This window comes from Spironucleus salmonicida, chromosome 2 (genome assembly GCF_000497125.1).
Source record: "Spironucleus salmonicida strain ATCC 50377 chromosome 2, whole genome shotgun sequence".
NCBI lineage: Eukaryota > Fornicata > Diplomonadida > Hexamitidae > Spironucleus > Spironucleus salmonicida.
In genome coordinates this window covers 791,811-810,246 of record NC_090597.1, presented here as the reverse complement: position 1 = coordinate 810,246, position 18,436 = coordinate 791,811, and the positions used below count along the sequence as shown (strand labels likewise).

Genomic DNA, 18,436 nt, shown 5'->3' with positions numbered 1-18,436 from the left:
AATCTAGCTATTTATTAAATTGTTGGAAAATTGACAGTTTAACTCGTTTTGTTAAGTACTGCTATTAATGATAGTAAAATTATAACCAAGCACCAGAAATTATAGAATCAACATATATCCAATTGTTTAATTATTTAGAATTCACAGAAATATATTATGATAAATAAACTAAGTACAACCAATTGTTAAGTTATTGTATGTATATAATAATTATAAAACTAAATGACAAATTATATTTTCTAAAATTAATGTTAGTTACATATTAAGTAACAATTTATTAAATAAAACTCTCTTAACCTGGAATAGATTATTACATAGATGCAGGCTAATTTATGAAGTTTCTGTAATAATTAAGTACTTATAAATACAATCATTTATATTAATATAATCTATATTTGCATGAGTATATCAAATTCGTGTTTTAATAATTAAGTATTGCTACTATAAATTAATATTACTGTTTCTCAAAAACTAAAATCCATATCATCATTTACATCAAGTTTAATATAATATTTCGAATATCTATTTTCAGAAAATGACAGAAACTGGTACATGCTCAAATAAAGTATTCAACTGCAAGGTTGGACATTTTTGCCCCACAGAACAATCAACGGTTGTCGATTGTCAGCCATGCTCTGAAGGTATGGTTTATGGATAAAGTTGTTACTGCGAAGAAGGCAAACCAATAAGAAACTGCCAAGAATGTGCGGGGAACCAGTGCTCTAAATGCGGGCGTAAGACATTTTTAGAAAATAACATATGTATTACGTGTCCTTTAGACTGCGATACCTGTGCAGACGCAAATTCTTGCATTACGTGCTCCGAAGGCTACGAAAAGAACCCATAGACTGGTCTTTGTAAGTTATCCTGTAAAAGCGAAGATGGATGTATGCCAGTAGGATTATATTTCGGTAATCCAGGTACATAAATGCCTATACCTTGCATTGCGAATTGTTTGTCTTGCTCTTCAACCACCACTTGCGATTTTTGCGACCCTAAGGGATTTGTCATTACACTAACAGGTCAATGCACTAAGAAATGCAATAATATTCAAGACGGGTAGTACTGTGACAACGGTATTGCAAAGCATTGCGATAAAAATCTGACGGCAGCATGTAAATGTTACAATGCCTCCTATTGTGCTTCTTGCGATTTCTATGCGCAGAAGTGCGGAAAGTGTTTGCCACATATGCACTTTAACTCAGATGGCGAATGTGCAGTTTGCTATGACGGATTTTCGCTCGAAAGTAGCCAGTGTATGCCCTGCACTGGAAGCTAATTATATCCCTGCACATGCAAAACAGCGAAAAATTGTTCTACCTGCCATATTATTGCGGGAACATGTAAAACATGTTTAAGAAACTTTGATTTTAAAGGCGAGATTCCGTGTTAAAACTGCTTACCAGGATTTTATAAGGAAAACTCTGCCGTGGGTGATACTTGCGTGCCTTGCATTGATAATTGCTTAATCTGCTCTTTAGATACCAATTGCACAATTTGCAAGAATGGATTTTTGTTTTAAAGCGGTAAATGCGAAAAAACATGTAAGATCGGCGACAGAAGCTGCGCCTCGAACCAAATATGCGACAAAATCTGTAAAGATTGCACCGGAAACTGCGCCACGTGCAAGGGTTCTGTAGACAAGTGCGTGACCTGCAAATCCGGCTTTATCTTAGAAAACAATAAATGTGCAGCGTGCGGCAGCAACTGCCTGAACTGCGACGGCGATAAAAGTAAGTGTAAACTTTGCAAGGACGGATTTTTAAACTTCGATGGAGGGTGCATTACCTGCATTGGAAACTCGACGTAAAAGTGCAACTGCGGCAAGGCCGAGAATTGCGCAACATGCGATGCTAAAAATTCTAATGTTTGCGAAACATGCTTACCAGGATTTTTCAAGGGAAATAATTTGGAAACTGATACTTGCAAAGCCTGCAATGAGAAATGCGCAACCTGCACCCAAGAAAACACCTGTTCATCCTGCAAAAATGGGCACGTTTTAACTGGAAATACGTGTGTTTCCTGCACGAATACTTAAGCTACTGTATGTATTTGCACAGCTGCTAAAAACTGTCAAACCTGCGATTCTACTGATATGGGAAAATGCAAAACCTGTATCAACAATTTTGACCCAGATGGATCCACCCCTTGCTAAAATTGCTTGCCAGGATTTTTCAAGTCAGCTGATTCTGGGAACGATACTTGCACGGTATGCCCTGTTAACTGCACAACGTGTACCTCTGGATCAGTTTGCACAGCTTGTAAGGACGGGTTTTCGATCGAAAACAAGAATTGTGTGGTATGCACTGACGCAAACTGCAAGACCTGCCCAAGTAATAAAGACACCTGCACGGTGTGCAAAGATGGTTTTTCGGTTTAAAATAATAAATGTGTAAAATAGTGCTCCAGCAGTACTGAATGCAGATCTAACCAAATCTGCGATACGATCTGCAAAGATTGCACCGGAAACTGCGCTATATGCTAAGATACTGTAGACACGTGCCTGACGTGCGAATTTGGCTTTACTTTAGAAAACGATAAATGCTCAGCATGCCCAAACAACTGCGCGAACTGCGAAGGCGATAAAAATAATTGTAAAATATGTAAAGAAGGCTTTTTCGCTAAAGATAATACCTGCACTAAGTGTGATGGAAATAACACGGAACAGTGCAGGTGCGGGGAAGCAGTTAACTGTGCTACCTGCGATTCTTCTAATAAAGGAAAGTGCGGAAACTGCATCACTGGATATAAAAAGGCTGATAATGAGACCTGTTCAGCCTGTGCTGATGACTATTTGATGGTTGGAATTGCCTGTGTGAAATGCAATAATAATTGTGCTACGTGCTCGAAAACCATCAAAAAGTGCGACACCTGCGCAAATTCGCACACAATGAGCATCAATTAGACGTGCGAGAAGGACTGCAAGAGTACACTGACAGATGGAAAGGCGTGTACGGCTGACAGTATTGTGGAGTGTGGAGCAAGTAATCAGATAACTGCGTGCAAATGCAGCAATGCTGCAAACTGCTTCAAATGCCATAATAAAGATAAGGGAAAGTGCGAGTCCTGTATGAAAGGCTACAAATTAGAAAATCAACAGTGCACTACCTGCTTGGAAGGTGCCACCGCCGTTGGTACTCTCTGCTTCTTACAAGGCGATACGCCTAATACCAACATCTCCAGTGGCACCGTTGCAGGCATTGTCATCGCAGTTCTAGCCGTGGTTGGAGGAGTCGCCGGTGGCGTGTTCTGGTATATGAAGAAGTCCAAGACCAATTAGGACATTGAAAGGTTGAATTTTATCCTGAAGTGAGAATTTACTTGATATCAGGGTTTAGGGGTAGTAAGATGGACAATAGAGTTTAAGCTATTTTTGAAGGATAAATGATAAATCAGTATTATATTTATCAACTGAGTTAGACTTTGTTTGGGGCGACGGTACATATATTTCTATTGGTGATGAAGCATTATATGAACAACCATGATATTATTAAACAAGAGATGTTAGTAGAAGTCAATATAATTAATTTTGTAAATTCAATAAACTTGTGTGCTTTGCGTCAATACGTATCAGGCCAGAAATAAATTGTGAAGTTCTATATTTTGCTTAATTAGGAGCGCTATGCCTGGTTTGAATATTTTTGGAAACATTATCGATAGATCCTACACTGAAATAGAGCTTTCCGTATATTATTAGTATAAGTTGGCCCAATTAGTACCAAGCTAAAAGCTTGTGTCGTCGCATGTTAGCATTCCATCAAGATGCAGTAATTTTGTTAAAATTCAGTGGTAAGTACCCATTCAAGAGTAATGAAACAGTTATAATAGTTTTGAAAAGAGGTGATGAATTTATTATTTCAGAATATGAATCATAGATTAATTATATCTTTTCAATCACACACATTGGCTCTTTTATGTGCTATACAATGGTGATTTACTAATATGCTACGTGTTTCAAGAGGATTCATTTGTGCGATACGTGTTACGCTAAACATCAGAAGATCACCCGCTGAACATGCTAGGTTGATTTCAGCACAGATTAAGCAGAAGAAAATGCTTGCGTTGGTGGCGCTGTTACAGTCTACGGAGGCCAAGCACAGATAACTGAATGTCAGTGTACAAATGGTACTAACTATCTCAACTGTAACGATGACAGCACAAAATGTGGCTCCTGTCTGCCTGGATATAAATTCGAGTCTGATTAATGTAAAAATTGCGAAGATGGTTATTCTAAAATTGGAACGTTCTACTTCGCCCCCAGAAAGGAGTCTGGGAACCTCTCAGGCGGTGTTGCGGTGGGAATTGTGATAGGTTCATTGGTGGTGGTGGGAGCCGTCGGTGGAGTTCTAACGTATTACTTCATCAAGAGGGCAAAGAAGTGAAAAGTATTTGAATTTTTCACATGAATATTCTAGTATTATTAGTATATGTGAAATTTAAGAGTTGATTTTTCAGAAATCAATTCTATCATTGTTCCCATTATCAATTTAAATTATGCTAGATATATACTGAATTTGATAATATTAGCTATTAGCGAACTAGAGCTACTTTCTAAATAAAATTTCAAAACTTGGCTAGAAATGGTTTACGAAGCTTTAATGAAACTATATTGATACTGCAAATACCATTGAGCAATATGTATTATTTCTATGCTATTGAATTATTTTAAATGACATGAAATTACATTATTGTCATTCACTGCGTAATGGATATTATTCCTTAGGTAGCTCTACTATTAGTTAGATTTCATTCTGTTCTAAACTAACAATATGTTATTTTAATATAATATATAGTTAATATTAAAATATCATTTGAATGGAATATATCTAAATACTAACTAATATCGTATTTTAGAATGGAATTCCTTTAATATCATGTCTAGTAACAAGTGAACATTACCAGGACACCTAATACACTTTGACTCTCACACTAAGCAAAATATCCTAAATCATCCTATATAAAAAGCACAATCGCACGGTATCAAAACCCACTTCCATCCTGCCCGCGCCCTAGCAAGTCTTTTACCTATTTCGAATATCCCATAGTCTATCATTCAATTTCCAGCAACATACGTCTTCTATACCTACCAAACTGAGTTTCTTGACTCTACCGAATGACCCTTAAACTTGCATATTTGAAGTCCTTGCTAGGCTTGAATTTGATATTATTAGCTATTAGCGAACTAAAGCTATTTTCTAAATAAAATTTCAAAACTCAGCTAGAAATGGTTTACGAATCTTTAATAAAACGATATTGAGACTGCAAATACCATTAAGCAATATGTATTATTTCTATGTTGCTGAATTATTTTAAATGACATGAAATTTCATTATTGATATTCCCTGCTTAATGGATACTATTCCTTTTAGGTAGCTCTACTATTAGGTAGATTTTATTCTCTTCTAAACTAAGAATAAGTTATTTTAATATAATATATAATTAATATTAAAAGTATCATTTGCATGGAGTGTCTCTAGTATTAACTAATATCAAATATAGAATGAAATAGCTTTGAATATCATGCCTAGTAATAAATGAACATTACCATGAAACCTAATACACTTTGACTCTTATATTACTCAAAATATCCTAAATCATCCTATATATAAAAAGCGCAATCATATTGAATGAAAACTCACTTCCATCCTGCCCGCACCCTATTAAGACTCTTGACTATTTTAAAATGTCCATATTCTAGTATTCCACGTCCAGCAACACACGTCTTCTATACCTAGCAAGCTGAGTTTTCTTGACTCTACCGAATAAAATTTAAAACTTACAGCTTCGAAGTCCTTGCTAGGCTTGAATTTATGATTATGCGCAGCCCTACTAATATGAAATTGCGCAATTCTCCAACAGTTTACTTAGTGAATCTAAGCAACTCATTAACAATACTGGTTCCAAAACGCGAATCCCGAAATTGCTAAATGCTCCCATTTCCTATTACGACTAACATAGAATAACAAAGCATGCAAGGTACCTGCATGGATGCAGGATAACCATATTGTAAGGACCTTCATTTTACGAACCAAAACAGTTCAGTCATAGAACATCCGGATGCGCTTTAAATGCGAAATTTAGAGGAGATGGTCGGCAAACTTTAGACCTCCGCAAGGACGGGTTGGAGTCCAGAGGTTGGCAAATTTGCATACTCGAGTGCGGAGTTTTCTACCGATACTGGTAAATTTGATGAAATGATTTTGCTGCTGCTACGTCATGTGGGGATTTCGTATTTTTCAGTTTTATGTTATAGCTTTATTATATAATAGGATATATTTATTAATGTATAGTAAAAGTATATTATATATGATAATATATTCTACTATGAGAAATGTTGAACCTGAAAGCTGGTAGCTTGCGTTAATAGGTGCTTACTGGATGAGATTAAAATTCTCCAGTTAGTGCTGAGTTATATTAATAGGCTAGTTTACAAGTGCATGATATGAAAAGGGGTAACTGTAAATCCCCGAAACTGAATAAATTATTCAACATTGGATCTAGTACTTTATATCCTTAAACACCATACAAAGTAACGAAGCTAATTATATTATACTTTTCTATTTCAAGTTCATTCTCGTGGTTCCATTACAATTAGGTAGCTGAATTCTGATTAAAAATCTACTATTTAATTACACTTTTACTAATTTTATATAAATATGACTCTAAAGTATCATTATAATTAAATACAAAATTTACACCGTTAAGCTGATTTTACTGGGAGATGTCACAATCATTTTAATAATAACTATAAAATTAGCTAAGTTGTTCGAAATTGTAGGCTATGGTGATCTAACTGATACTGCATACATTAAATACTGATTAAGATACTATATAGCGAAATTAATTCAGCGCCAGCCTGATAACCTATCTTCACTAATTGCGTAGGCAGAAAATAAGTCTGCTCCATACCACTAATATTTATTTCTGGATGGCCGTGAGCGACTGCTTTGAAATTTGTCCAAATGATGTTGGAGTATCAAAATTATCAATCGTGCCACCTTCAACGCTGCGTAGGCTAGGCACTGAAATTTAGCATTGTGGGTCATAAGAGTCAGAGCTTTATGAGATCCGGTAGTAGTCTACTAACAAAACTCAATATTTGCAAAAATATATACATGCCATGCTTCCAGTCGCTAAAGCACTTGTGCTGATTGATTTTTAAATTTGTTGTCGTATGTATTCTTGTATGTTGGTATTTCTACACTTTAGTTAAGCTAATACTTTGAAGCAACATAAAAGTACTCAACTGATACTTTCTAAGTTATAGTGTATTTATAACATCATTTATCGATAATTGGAACTTCATACTACTCAAGTATACCTAGCCATGATAAAATGATCTTTTGCTAGAAGAGCTTCAAATAATAATATTTGTGTAATTTATCGCTAACAGACTATTTTAGTGTAAGTAAGTACTACGCAACTAATATTATTGATATCCTGTAGAAACAGTAAGTATTTCAACTATTTACCTATAATGATTTTCTCTACCATAATTGTCCTGGTAAGAAATAATCTCATACTTTAAAAAGTTTGACTTTATTAGTAACGTGTTACTATATGCGTAAATAGCTACTCACTAATTCGTTACATGATAGCATGGAGTTCAAACTGCTAAAATAGTTTGTAGCACGATTTCTGTATAATTCCATCATGAGAATACTCAGATTCCGTCATTAGCAATCCAAGTATATTTAAGATATAAAATAATTTGCAATTGATATGCTACTATTGCTAGCTGAATATAGCTGCTTGAGCATATTATTGTGATAGTAACTCTGTCATCATGCATGTTCCAATTATAATATTTTGTAAATAATATTTTCATATAAGTTCAAAATAACTTTAGAGGTTTATAATGTAATCTACGCAAATTAATTATCTCTAATGCGATTAATTAAGAATGTACGAAGATTCAAAATCCTACTCAAGTGTGATAGACTGAAAGGTACCTTGCTGATAGAATAGTAGAACATGCGCTTTGAAAGTATAGAGAACCGTAGAGTAATACCATGATTGTGCTAAACTGGCTATCTGTTATTATTATGGTCCTCTTTAAAAAATTACTCAATATGGAGGTATTCAGCCAATAAAATTTTCATTGCAATGTGTAGCTTAGGTATTATTTCTATTTTAGCATATCGTTTTACTCTTTCTATGATTAGAATTTTCTATGACTATATTTTCATATATAGGCTATTTTTGTTAAAATTAGCTTCTAAGCATATTATATTCATTCGGACGATCTACCCCAAAATTATCATAAAATAATTTATAAGTCTATCTCTGTTATATTTATACTATATCTTCCCACCATGTTTATTTATATGAAAAATTAAATTTCTCATTATAGACGTCTATCGACAAGACCGATTTCAGCAGGTGTATGTTTAGACCTCTTTACGTACCAGAAAGCTCCGCCTGCAACTAGTCCAATTACAACCAAGACTGCTATTACAATACCAGCTATGGCACCTCCAGAAAGGAAGTTTTAAGACCCAATGGAGGGATCGAAGCAGAAAAGGCCAACGGTGGTCGCCCCTACAGCGCACTGTCCGCACGACCCGCCGATGAGTTTATAGCCAGGCATGCAGGACTCGCAGGTGTTCATGTTACGCTCGTTGCATTCTTGGCAGTTTACGGCAGCTCCGCATTTGCAAGCCGTTATTTGGTCGTAGTCATCGTCGCATTCGACCACTTTGCCGCCAACACAGGCTTTGCCATTCGTTAGAACAGTGGTGCAATCTTTTTCGCACGTCTGTTTGATGCTCATCGTGTACGAATCCGCGCAGCTGCTGCATTTATCGATGCTTTCGTAGCAGATTTTGCACGACTTTTCGCATTTCGTGCAGACCCTGTCCACCATCAAATAACCGTCGGCGCACTCCGTGCAGGTGTTGCTAGCTGACATTTTGTAGCCGGCGATGCAGGTGCCGCAGGTGCCGGATTTAGCGTTATTGCAGGTCGCGCAGTTAGCTGCCCCAGAGCATTCGCACTGCGCGGTAGCGTTCTGTTTGCATGGCGCGCAGACCCCGCTGATACCGAAATAGCCGTCTTTACAGAGATTGCACACGTTCTTGTTTCCAGTGCAATCTGCGCAGCCTGTAGAGCACGCTGCGCATGAGCTGCGATCTAAAGTAAAGCCAGGAGCGCAGCTGGTGCAGCTGGCTATGCTCCCCTCGCAAGTCATGCAGTTCTCTGAGCAGGTTTTGCAGGTGGTTAGGCAAATTTGGTTGGTGGCGCAGACGGATTAGCCCTGGTAGCACTACCGCTCGCATTTCCCATCAACAGTTAGATAACCAGTGTTGCACTTAGTGCAGACATTCTTGTTAGCAGAGCAGATCTTGCAGTTAGTGTCTTCGCAGGTTACGCACTTATTGCCGTCAACACTAAACCCGTCCTGGCAGGCCGTGCACGTGTCTGCTGATGTGCAGTTTGTGCATTTATCCGAGCAAGCGGTGCAGGTGCTCTTTCCACTGACGTCAGATTTGAAAAATCCATCCAGACAGTCTGTGCAAGGGGTGGTCGCTTTGGGGTCAAAGTTCCCGACGCAGCTTTTGCATTTGTCTGCATTTGGTGCGCAGGTGGCGCAGTTCACCGCAGTACCGCAGAGGCACTCGGGGCCGTTATCGCGACATGCATCACATTTATTACCATTGGGAACGAAGTTATTTTTACACTTTACGCATGTTTAGGCGTCAGTCGAACAGGTATCGCAGTTATCTACTTAGCACTTAACGCACTTCTCGCCAATTTTTACGTAATTAATTGCACAGTTCGTGCAGGTTTCTTTGTCATCAATCTGATAACCCGCCACGCAGCTTTTGCATTTATCTCCATCTGCTGAGCAGACGGCGCAGTGTACCGCAGCCTAGCAGACGCATTCGGGACCGTCTAAGCTGCAGGCTTCGCATCCAACATGGTTTGGAGCGAAATTATTTCTGCACTTTTCGCACTTTAAGGCGTCTGCCGAGCATTTTTCGCAATAGTTCGCCCGACACCTGACGCACTTATCGCCAATCTGGACGAAATCCAGCGCGCAGATCGTGCAGGAGCCGGACTTGTCAATTACGTAGCCACGTAGGCAATCTCCGCATGTTTATGGTGTGTCTGTTGAGCACGTGTCACAGTTAACGACCGTACCGCAATCACATCGAATTCTATCGCCATTGAGACACTGTTGACACTGTGTTCTGAAATTTAAATACATGTTATACACACACTTTTTGCATTTATTCTTGTTTAAAGCGCAGTCTGCGCAGTTTTCATCTGCACAGGATACGCACTAGTTGCTTTCGAGCGAAAACCCATCCTTGCAAGCTGTGCAAGCGGATTCGGACGTACAGTTTGTGCAGTTATCAGAGCAGGCTGTGCAAGTCTCATTACCATCTTTGTTCTGCTTGAAAAATGCTGGCAAGCAATTCTTGCAAGCAGTGCCTCCAGAGGGGTCAAAATTGTTGATGCACGTTTTGCATTTACTTGTATCAGTCTCGCATGTTGAGCAGTTTTTAGCAGTCTGGCACGTGCAGGCAGTCATTTGGTTTGTGCTGCATGGGACGCAGGTACTGTTGATTAAAACGTTTCCGTCTTTACATGTTTAGCAGGTGTTTAATGCAGTGCAGGTTGCGCATTTACCATCGCATGCTGTGCAAGTATCAGTACCAGAATCACCCCCTTTGAAAAATCCTACCAAACAGTTTTAACACGGAGTGGTGCCTTTAGCATCAAAGTTTCCTATGCACGTTTCGCATTTGCCCATCTCACTAGACTTACATGTTTAACAGTTTTTGGCAGCCTTGCACGTACAGGCAGTCATTTGGGTTGTATTGCAGGCTATGCACTAATTATCTTTGATATAAAATCCATCTTCACAGGTGTTACAAACGGTGCTAGAAGTGCAGGTTATACAGTTCGAAGAACAAGCTGTGCATTTACTAGGACTTGTAGTACTGTCCTCGAAGTATTTAGGTTTGCATTTCTCGCAAGGGGTTTCTCCATTTGGATCGTAGTCGTTGATGCATGTTTTGCATTTTGTCATCTCATTAGAATCGCACGTCGAGCAGTGTTTAGAAGTTCCGCAGGTGCAGCTCATGGTCTACCCGGAAACACAGGCAGAGCACGTATTTCCGTTTAGTACGTTCCCGTTTGCGCAGGTTTGGCAGGAATCTGCCGCAGTGCACGTTGCGCATTTTTCATCGCATTTTGTGCAGGTTTTTGGGGTTTCAGAAGTCTCAAAATAGCCTGCCTTGCATTTTGAGCAAGGAGGATTCGCAGCCATATCATATTCACCACTACAGGTAGCGCATTTTGCCATATCATCCGAACAAGTCGAGCAGTTCTGAGATGTCCCGCAGGTGCAGTTCATGGTGGTTCCGGAAACGCAGGTGGCGCAGGTGGTTACGTTTAAAAAGTTCCCGTTAGTGCAGCTTTGGCAGGCGGTATCTTCACTTCCTGAGCAGGTTGCGCATTTGGTGTCGCATTCCGTGCAGGCTCCCCCACTAAGATACTTTCCATCGGCGCAGGTTAAACATGTTGCATCTTCTGCGGATGTTCCTGTGCAGGTGGCACAATCTGATTTGCAGGCGAGGCAATCCTTTGCTTCAGTTCCTGCGTTTGATGGACAGAAGTAACCTGCATCGCAGGTAGTGTTATCGCTAGAAGTACACTAGTTTTACATTTTGTTAGAAGTGAAAACATGACTACATTATAACTGTTAATATTATCGAGGATTCCAGTTTCTTGTTTTTGGTTATTGAAGTGGAAGTGAAATATTTTATGGATAGCGTTTATTATTAAGCGTGAAATTCATATTGTGCAAATAAGTCTAATTTAGTAAAGTTTTACTTAAAGTACTTGTAGATGAATCCCAGTAGATTTAATAAAAGGAATGGCGATGCCTTTATTATATACATGAGTGGTGCTATAATAGTTTAAGTAAAATATGTAATAACTTATAATCTTTAAAACACGCAAATCTTTAAATTGAGTTTAATAATAGTTGTGCATACTAATATAATACAACAAAAACTAAAACCAAAAATTATTCATATATTATATAGAAAACTTCATATTGTAGAACTATTGGTAAGTTTCTTAAATACCAGATTGCTGGTGATAGTTGGACTTATACGTATTTCAACATAATTAATACTCAGGCCAACTTTATGCTAGCCGAAGCTAGCAATATTATTCTAATATAATAAAATAATTCATATTACCACGTTATCAGTGAATGGTATATTCGGATAGTATTTAGACTAATATAGATGCAAAACTCAAAAATATTTATGTCATTCTAATATGCTAAATTGAAAGATTGCTGAAAATGCCGAATATGGTTTCAATTACTTCTTCTCGGCTAGCCTGACACTAAATAGGTCATGCCGGTCACTCGGAATCGTACCAGATCCCGTGCTAGTATCCATGCTCCGATACTCCCGAGGTATCAGAAGTTTGGCTGGTACGATATTATTATGTTTGGATATTTGCGCAGATGCTTCGTAAGTCCTATTTTCCTACTGCTAATATGCAGATTTCTACTTGATGTTCAGTTAAGATGCAGTGATAGGTTTTGGCACCAATTCTATTCAGATCCCATCTGTCCCATTAATCAGTATTTAAGTCTATAAATGCACTCAACTTGCAACACAGTCTCTCATAATATTATTAAACGTTGATTTATCATTAGTTTATCCATCACATGCTTTCTTAAAGTATCACTACTAACATAGAACAAATTTTATTATTTCTATGACCTGTAGTGAGAGAGATAGGTTTGTTCATTGACTACATTATTGGGTAAGAACTTTCACTTTCTACTATCTATGTACCATCTATGCTCTGATCTAAGGCTTACTAACTAAATTTGTAAAATTTAAGTAATATACATTGTAATCTGTCATATCCTTACCTGATAATGACTAACTTCAATTAGATGAAAAAATATTTTTATGTTAATATTATATTCATTAGTTATCATAATACTTTTAAGGATTAAACCTGATAAATTTTTGATAATACATATAATTTACATTTACATTTTACATTTTTCTATCATATTACGTATTACCCTATTTTATAGAAGCTCGATAAATTAATTAATTTATAAGTAATGCAGTTTAATTTTACCATAAGCAAACCTTCAGTTATTTATTTTTATTTTTATAGCAGTACTATATATTATATTAATCAGTATTTACTTCTGAATGAGTAGTAAATATTTTCTAAATACCAAATAGCTAGTTAAATATAACTATTAAAAACTAAAGCTATTCAAACAACATCCTAATGCAATAAACTAAATGTCTTCATTTAATACAGCACGGAAGATAACCCTGGTGTAATTTCCTGAACAGATGTAGTAATGGCGCATGTAGTAACAAAATCAGATTATTGTTTAGTTCGTGTATCAGCCTAGTGTATGCATGTTCTGGTAATTCTGCATACTGAGATAGTGCTCAAAATGCACAGCTTTCGCCACAAGATTTAAAGCTGTAGACGACAACTGAATAAAATCTGCAATTATTGGGCGTTTGTGGTCCAAGACACTTTTTCAATGCTGCTAGTTTTGCGAATTAAAGCCACTGGGAATTCCTGGAGCACTTTCTCGCACATGCGAGTCATGAAGTCAGTCGAGTAGTGCTCAAATGTAAAAATCCGAACTAAGTGACGCATCATACATAAGTAAGCATGATGTAGCCGCCGTATTGAACGTTATGCCTATGCTAATAATCCTATTATTGACTACTGCTCCGCTGGCCAGACACCACGACGCAGGTGTGGTCCAGGAGCACCTAATTGCCTTATTTGTCAAACAATTTAAGAAATAAGAGATAGGCCCTGTACTGATCCATTATGCATATATTCTGATGAAGATAATGGGAATGCACGGGCTGCATAGACTCTAGGAACTATCTGCTCTCTAGACATTCATGAGCCCTAAATCGTTAATCTAGTGGAAGTTATAGTCTTTCTGGGGTATTTACCCAAATACTAACAATGCTGAGAATGCATAGAATGTGCTGAGAAACTTGGAAATATCTGTTTTTTGATGAAATGTATAACGTTAGATTATCCAGAATTGTTATAATATGAATATTAACAGTAAGTGTAGTCGAAGGTGGACTTGCATTTACTTCCTCAAGAAAAAGAAGAAGTGATGGTACCAGTTGTGAAAGAATACATGGCCAAAAATTCTAAGTGAACTTAAATGTTAATTAGCGATGCATTACTCTTCGCGATACTTAGCTGACAGCAGCTCGTTACGGAATACTTGAGCCCACCACAATATACTTCAATTTGCTAGACCTAATACGATAATACTTGATAATCTGAGATAAAATTAGCATGAGGTCAAAGCAAGGCATCGATAGATCGATTTACCACATGTAATACAAATAGCACCATATGAGTAATTAGTAATATATTTTAGTTCAAAAGCCTTAGAAGTTCTGCAAAAATTAACTAAACGCATGTTTTCCATGATATTACGTAGCATGAATGATAGTAATACTTTAAGTCATAAATTTGGTGTATGGCCTATTTTATGAAATTTAACTTACTATCTTTAGAGTGATTCTGCGGGGTGTACTATTATTAAATATTTCAGTTTCAGTTTTGCATACTTTAATTATTTTCAAATTCGGACAGCATAATAGATAAATATAACAGTATGACATGTTATTGTACCATTACTTTAAAATTACCTTAAAGTTGAATTTCGTACTCCTGCGTATGGTAAGATATCGATATTTCAAATTCATCAAAACTATACTTACTCCAACTACTATACAATAAATTATCTCTACATAAGCAAATCCAATCCACAACTACACCAGCCCAAACGTTATAATCTGATAAATAGCAGTTTATTGTAGCAACACAAAAATGCTCACGACGCCTTCTCGCCCAACATCTCTCATTCCAGAACTATTAAAACTGCGCAAACTCAGCACACCTAATCACCATGAGCGCAATGCACTTAGTACCGCAATCAACCTATTCCTTAAATTATCACCGTAAACTCTCTTATGTGATGCTAACTGCCCTCGCAGAATTATTATCAAATACTCATTTCTACCTCAAATAGCGCACAACAAGATTTAATGAAAATGGTAATTTTCTGCCCCACTCCCGCTGAAAGACTTCCAAATAACCAAATTTGCAACCTCCCGTGCGAAGCATCTGCGCGCAAGACGGGAACAGGGCATGCACCAAAGGGTAAGAAATGTTTTTGCGTAATCAGAAGGCACGCAGCGATGTGTAGCACCTATTCCTAGCGTGCACGCCACGTTGAATATTTGAGCAGAGGATGGTCGGAAAGAGGCAGAACTGCTGGTGCGGAACGCACGATTGCAACCTTCTACTGGTATCATTTTATAAAATTAGGTATCTGGTAGAGCAGAGACTATGGTGAATTCGTCATAATTTGGCAACAGATATTTGGTTTGGCGCATCACCTAGAGGGTGAAAATGGTATTTTTTGCTGATATTAAATGCTACTCTGCAAGGGTTACATTTAAAAAAACGTTGGCAAAGTTATAAGGGGGTCCTAGCAGTAGAAGGCGAGGAGTGTCAGTACTCAGAGTATCTTTTAATTTAACGCTAAAATTCAAAATTTCATAGTTTGTAGTCAGAATAATACATAGACTAACAAATCCCCATTGTATGAACCACATAATTAGAATTAGTAGCTTTAGAAAATTTTAAAGTTAACTATTTTGACCCAATTTAGTGGTCGCCCTTGGTGAGTAACCGTTTTGAATTTTTAAATAGGAAAAATATTTTTTCTTGACCCCTCTCTGGGATACTATCTACTATATCAGATTTTATCATTCGCATTGCGAGTAATAAAATAATAGTCCATTTTAAAAATTCAAATATTCTGTGTGCACCTTCTTGAGGGTGACTTACTACTTGCTTACTATTTATTTTCTTCAAACATATTTTACTTGTAGTCTATATTTAAATTAATACTATCATTAATTGTTTTACTTTTGGTAATTGAATTTATGCAATGTGATATTTTGTAGTAAATCGCTTGATAGATTATTCAAGACTCTGGTATGAGATTTATCCTTGAACTCATTTAATTGTAAATTTTACTATTTAATTGTATTGTATATCAGTTAAAACTTTTATAATTGGTTTAATCTAATTAATTTATTAGAATAAATTATTTAGTATTTGTTTTATTAGAGTTATTTATCTATAAGGGATATCTAACTATATTCGTTTTTGTATTGCTTAATATTCATATTCAGATCATTGCATTATTGTTTAGATTTCGTATTTTAAAAGCTTTACTTTTATAAAATCAAGATCCTCTTCTAGTATCTGTAATAAATCTTGTTTTAAGTATTTTAATTTTTGTATTTATAATTTTATCTTGCTTGAATATTACTTCTCTGTCATGGCTGATCAAGCTTTGTTAATAACTTCTAAATATAAAAACACCAGTTATGTATTTTAAAAAATACGATATTGAAAATTAAAATATAATTATGAATTTGATATATTCGATTTGGGCGACCCAATGGAAATACAATCTCTAAAGAGATCATATTTCCCTTGACCTGCTCACGCTGAGGGTGGTTAGCAAGATTATTTAATATGGAAGACACAAACTATTTTTAAAAATGACTTGTTTTAAGTATCGAAGCTTTATTTTTTGAAAATTATATAAACACTGATATGCTTGTAGAGTAGTAGGTACACTAGCAAATATATGAAATATGATTATGAAATATGTAATTGAATGATATAAATTGTTTCTCAATTTAATAAAATGATGTTTCGTATTTCAATATGGATTTTCATATTTTTGCTTGGAATACTTAGCACTGAGTTCGGTTACTTCCCTATTTCATTATTCCGAGAGCGAAAACCGGCTTATAACGATGGTTAGAACCAACCTGATGCCTAGGCTAGTCGCAAAACTACTGCAGCGCGGCCCAGACCAACTTCCAGGAGGTTGCCTAGCTCAATGAGGCCCTTGAGGGGATACCTTGCGTAAATTCTTAGGAGCATGCTAGGCTGTCTGGGAAGCGCACTTATTTCTTAACATCGTTGGGCGTGGTAAGAGCCCCCAAAGCCTGCTTGCTGCCTTGCAGAGTGAGCTTTCGGGAGGTGTTATTGCGGTGTACCTGCATATCCCAGTTACCTGCTCCAAGGCCCTCTCGGTGTACCGCGCTGGTACCAGTACGCATGGTAGCCTCATGCAGTTCCGGTCCAGGGGTCCATTCGGAGACGTAGCATATCTACATAAACAAGCAATAAACACTGGGAAAACTGTTCTCACAAATATAAACTTTATATATATAAATACATTATTCCATTTTTAGTTTCTGGATATATTGTCTTATATACCATATCAAGCAATATTCAATAAATTCGTAACTGGTAAGTTATTCTATACAGGAGATACTCTATTATAATACGTGTATCCATCCAAAATGAACGACGCCGGAAAATGTAGTAGATCGAGTACCGGCTGCAAGGCAGGATTTTATTGCCCAGCGACCAGCATCATGGAAGTGATCTGCCTCCCTTGCTCCGGTGACATAAAACTCGGCCAAGGCTGCTACTGTGTGGACAATACAGTTAATACCCATTGTAGAGAGTGCACAAATAATACGTGCTCAAGATGCATTACTGGAAGTTTTCTAGATGGAGAGAAGTGCACCTCGTGCTCAGAGGGGTGCGCTAAGTGTAAGAGCCCTGATTCATGCGAGGCTTGCGCTGAGGGCTACATCAAGGAAAATGATACATGCGTTAGAGTTTGCAATTCTTTAAAAGATTGTGAACAAGAACTCTCTACCTTCTGTGACTTGTCAGTACATCGCTGCGTGAAATGTGAATCAAAGTGTCTTTTTTGCTCCTCAAAAACAGTGTGCAACGCTTGTAGTATAGTCTCTTATACTACTACCATAGACGGTAGGTGTACGGCCTTCTGCAATAACCTCCAAGATGGCTAATACTGCAATGATGGCAGTCCAACTCCATGCGCGAAAGGGCTTGATTCGGCCTGCAAATGCGGAAATGCTTTAAACTGTGCCTCCTGCAATGAAGCTAAGAATGACTGTGATACGTGTTTGCCCAATACAGTGAATGGGAAGCAAGGGGCGTGCACTGCATGTACGGACGGGTATGAAGTTAGAGGAAGATTGTGCTGGCCCAAGTAGGACGCAGACTAGCAGAATAAAATAGGTGGTGGTGCGATTGCCGGCATTATCATAGGGGTTTTAGTGGTTGCTGGTGCAGTTGGCGGCGGCTTGGCATACTATTTCATCAAGAAGGCCAGGAAGTGATAGAATTTGGCATAATATGGCTAGATGACCCCAGTACCCTCTAGCGGTGCGGGAGCGTAGGCCGTGCGGATTTGAGCAGCAGATGCGGGGAATAAGGGAAAGTGGAAATTTTAATATTGGCTAAAACT

The 18,436-nt window shown here is 37.4% G+C and overlaps 9 protein-coding genes across 9 annotated transcripts; 5 read left to right on the top strand and 4 right to left on the bottom strand. All coding sequences in view use genetic code 6, as the record gives it.

The window, feature by feature from the left end:
- Positions 1 to 535: 535 nt before the first annotated feature.
- SS50377_21639 (Cysteine-rich membrane protein 2) lies at positions 536 to 3,313 on the top strand (the record flags this gene model as incomplete). Its single annotated transcript, XM_067905551.1, has 1 exon — positions 536 to 3,313. The coding sequence occupies one exon, from the start codon at positions 536 to 538 to the stop codon at positions 3,311 to 3,313; it is 2,778 nt and encodes a 925-aa protein (XP_067766868.1).
- A 629-nt stretch (positions 3,314 to 3,942) lies between these two features.
- Positions 3,943 to 4,308, top strand: SS50377_21638 (uncharacterized protein; the record flags this gene model as incomplete). Its single annotated transcript, XM_067905550.1, has 1 exon — positions 3,943 to 4,308. The coding sequence occupies one exon, from the start codon at positions 3,943 to 3,945 to the stop codon at positions 4,306 to 4,308; it is 366 nt and encodes a 121-aa protein (XP_067766867.1).
- Positions 4,309 to 5,635: 1,327 nt separating this feature from the next.
- On the bottom strand, positions 5,636 to 5,986 carry SS50377_21637 (uncharacterized protein; the record flags this gene model as incomplete). Its single annotated transcript, XM_067905549.1, has 1 exon — positions 5,636 to 5,986. One exon carries the CDS (start codon positions 5,984 to 5,986, stop codon positions 5,636 to 5,638), a length of 351 nt encoding a protein of 116 aa, XP_067766866.1.
- A 735-nt stretch (positions 5,987 to 6,721) lies between these two features.
- On the top strand, positions 6,722 to 7,339 carry SS50377_21636 (uncharacterized protein; the record flags this gene model as incomplete). The annotated part of the gene is made up of 1 exon (XM_067905548.1): positions 6,722 to 7,339. One exon carries the CDS (start codon positions 6,722 to 6,724, stop codon positions 7,337 to 7,339), a length of 618 nt encoding a protein of 205 aa, XP_067766865.1.
- Positions 7,340 to 8,344: 1,005 nt separating this feature from the next.
- SS50377_21635 (Cysteine-rich membrane protein 2) lies at positions 8,345 to 11,677 on the bottom strand (the record flags this gene model as incomplete). Its single annotated transcript, XM_067905547.1, has 1 exon — positions 8,345 to 11,677. One exon carries the CDS (start codon positions 11,675 to 11,677, stop codon positions 8,345 to 8,347), a length of 3,333 nt encoding a protein of 1,110 aa, XP_067766864.1.
- Positions 11,678 to 13,646: 1,969 nt separating this feature from the next.
- On the top strand, positions 13,647 to 14,051 carry SS50377_21634 (uncharacterized protein; the record flags this gene model as incomplete). Its single annotated transcript, XM_067905546.1, has 1 exon — positions 13,647 to 14,051. The coding sequence occupies one exon, from the start codon at positions 13,647 to 13,649 to the stop codon at positions 14,049 to 14,051; it is 405 nt and encodes a 134-aa protein (XP_067766863.1).
- A 559-nt stretch (positions 14,052 to 14,610) lies between these two features.
- On the bottom strand, positions 14,611 to 14,967 carry SS50377_21633 (uncharacterized protein; the record flags this gene model as incomplete). The annotated part of the gene is made up of 1 exon (XM_067905545.1): positions 14,611 to 14,967. The coding sequence occupies one exon, from the start codon at positions 14,965 to 14,967 to the stop codon at positions 14,611 to 14,613; it is 357 nt and encodes a 118-aa protein (XP_067766862.1).
- A 1,847-nt stretch (positions 14,968 to 16,814) lies between these two features.
- SS50377_21632 (uncharacterized protein) lies at positions 16,815 to 17,336 on the bottom strand (the record flags this gene model as incomplete). The annotated part of the gene is made up of 1 exon (XM_067905544.1): positions 16,815 to 17,336. The coding sequence occupies one exon, from the start codon at positions 17,334 to 17,336 to the stop codon at positions 16,815 to 16,817; it is 522 nt and encodes a 173-aa protein (XP_067766861.1).
- Positions 17,337 to 17,453: 117 nt separating this feature from the next.
- SS50377_21631 (Cysteine-rich membrane protein 1) lies at positions 17,454 to 18,308 on the top strand (the record flags this gene model as incomplete). The annotated part of the gene is made up of 1 exon (XM_067905543.1): positions 17,454 to 18,308. The coding sequence occupies one exon, from the start codon at positions 17,454 to 17,456 to the stop codon at positions 18,306 to 18,308; it is 855 nt and encodes a 284-aa protein (XP_067766860.1).
- Positions 18,309 to 18,436: the final 128 nt, after the last annotated feature.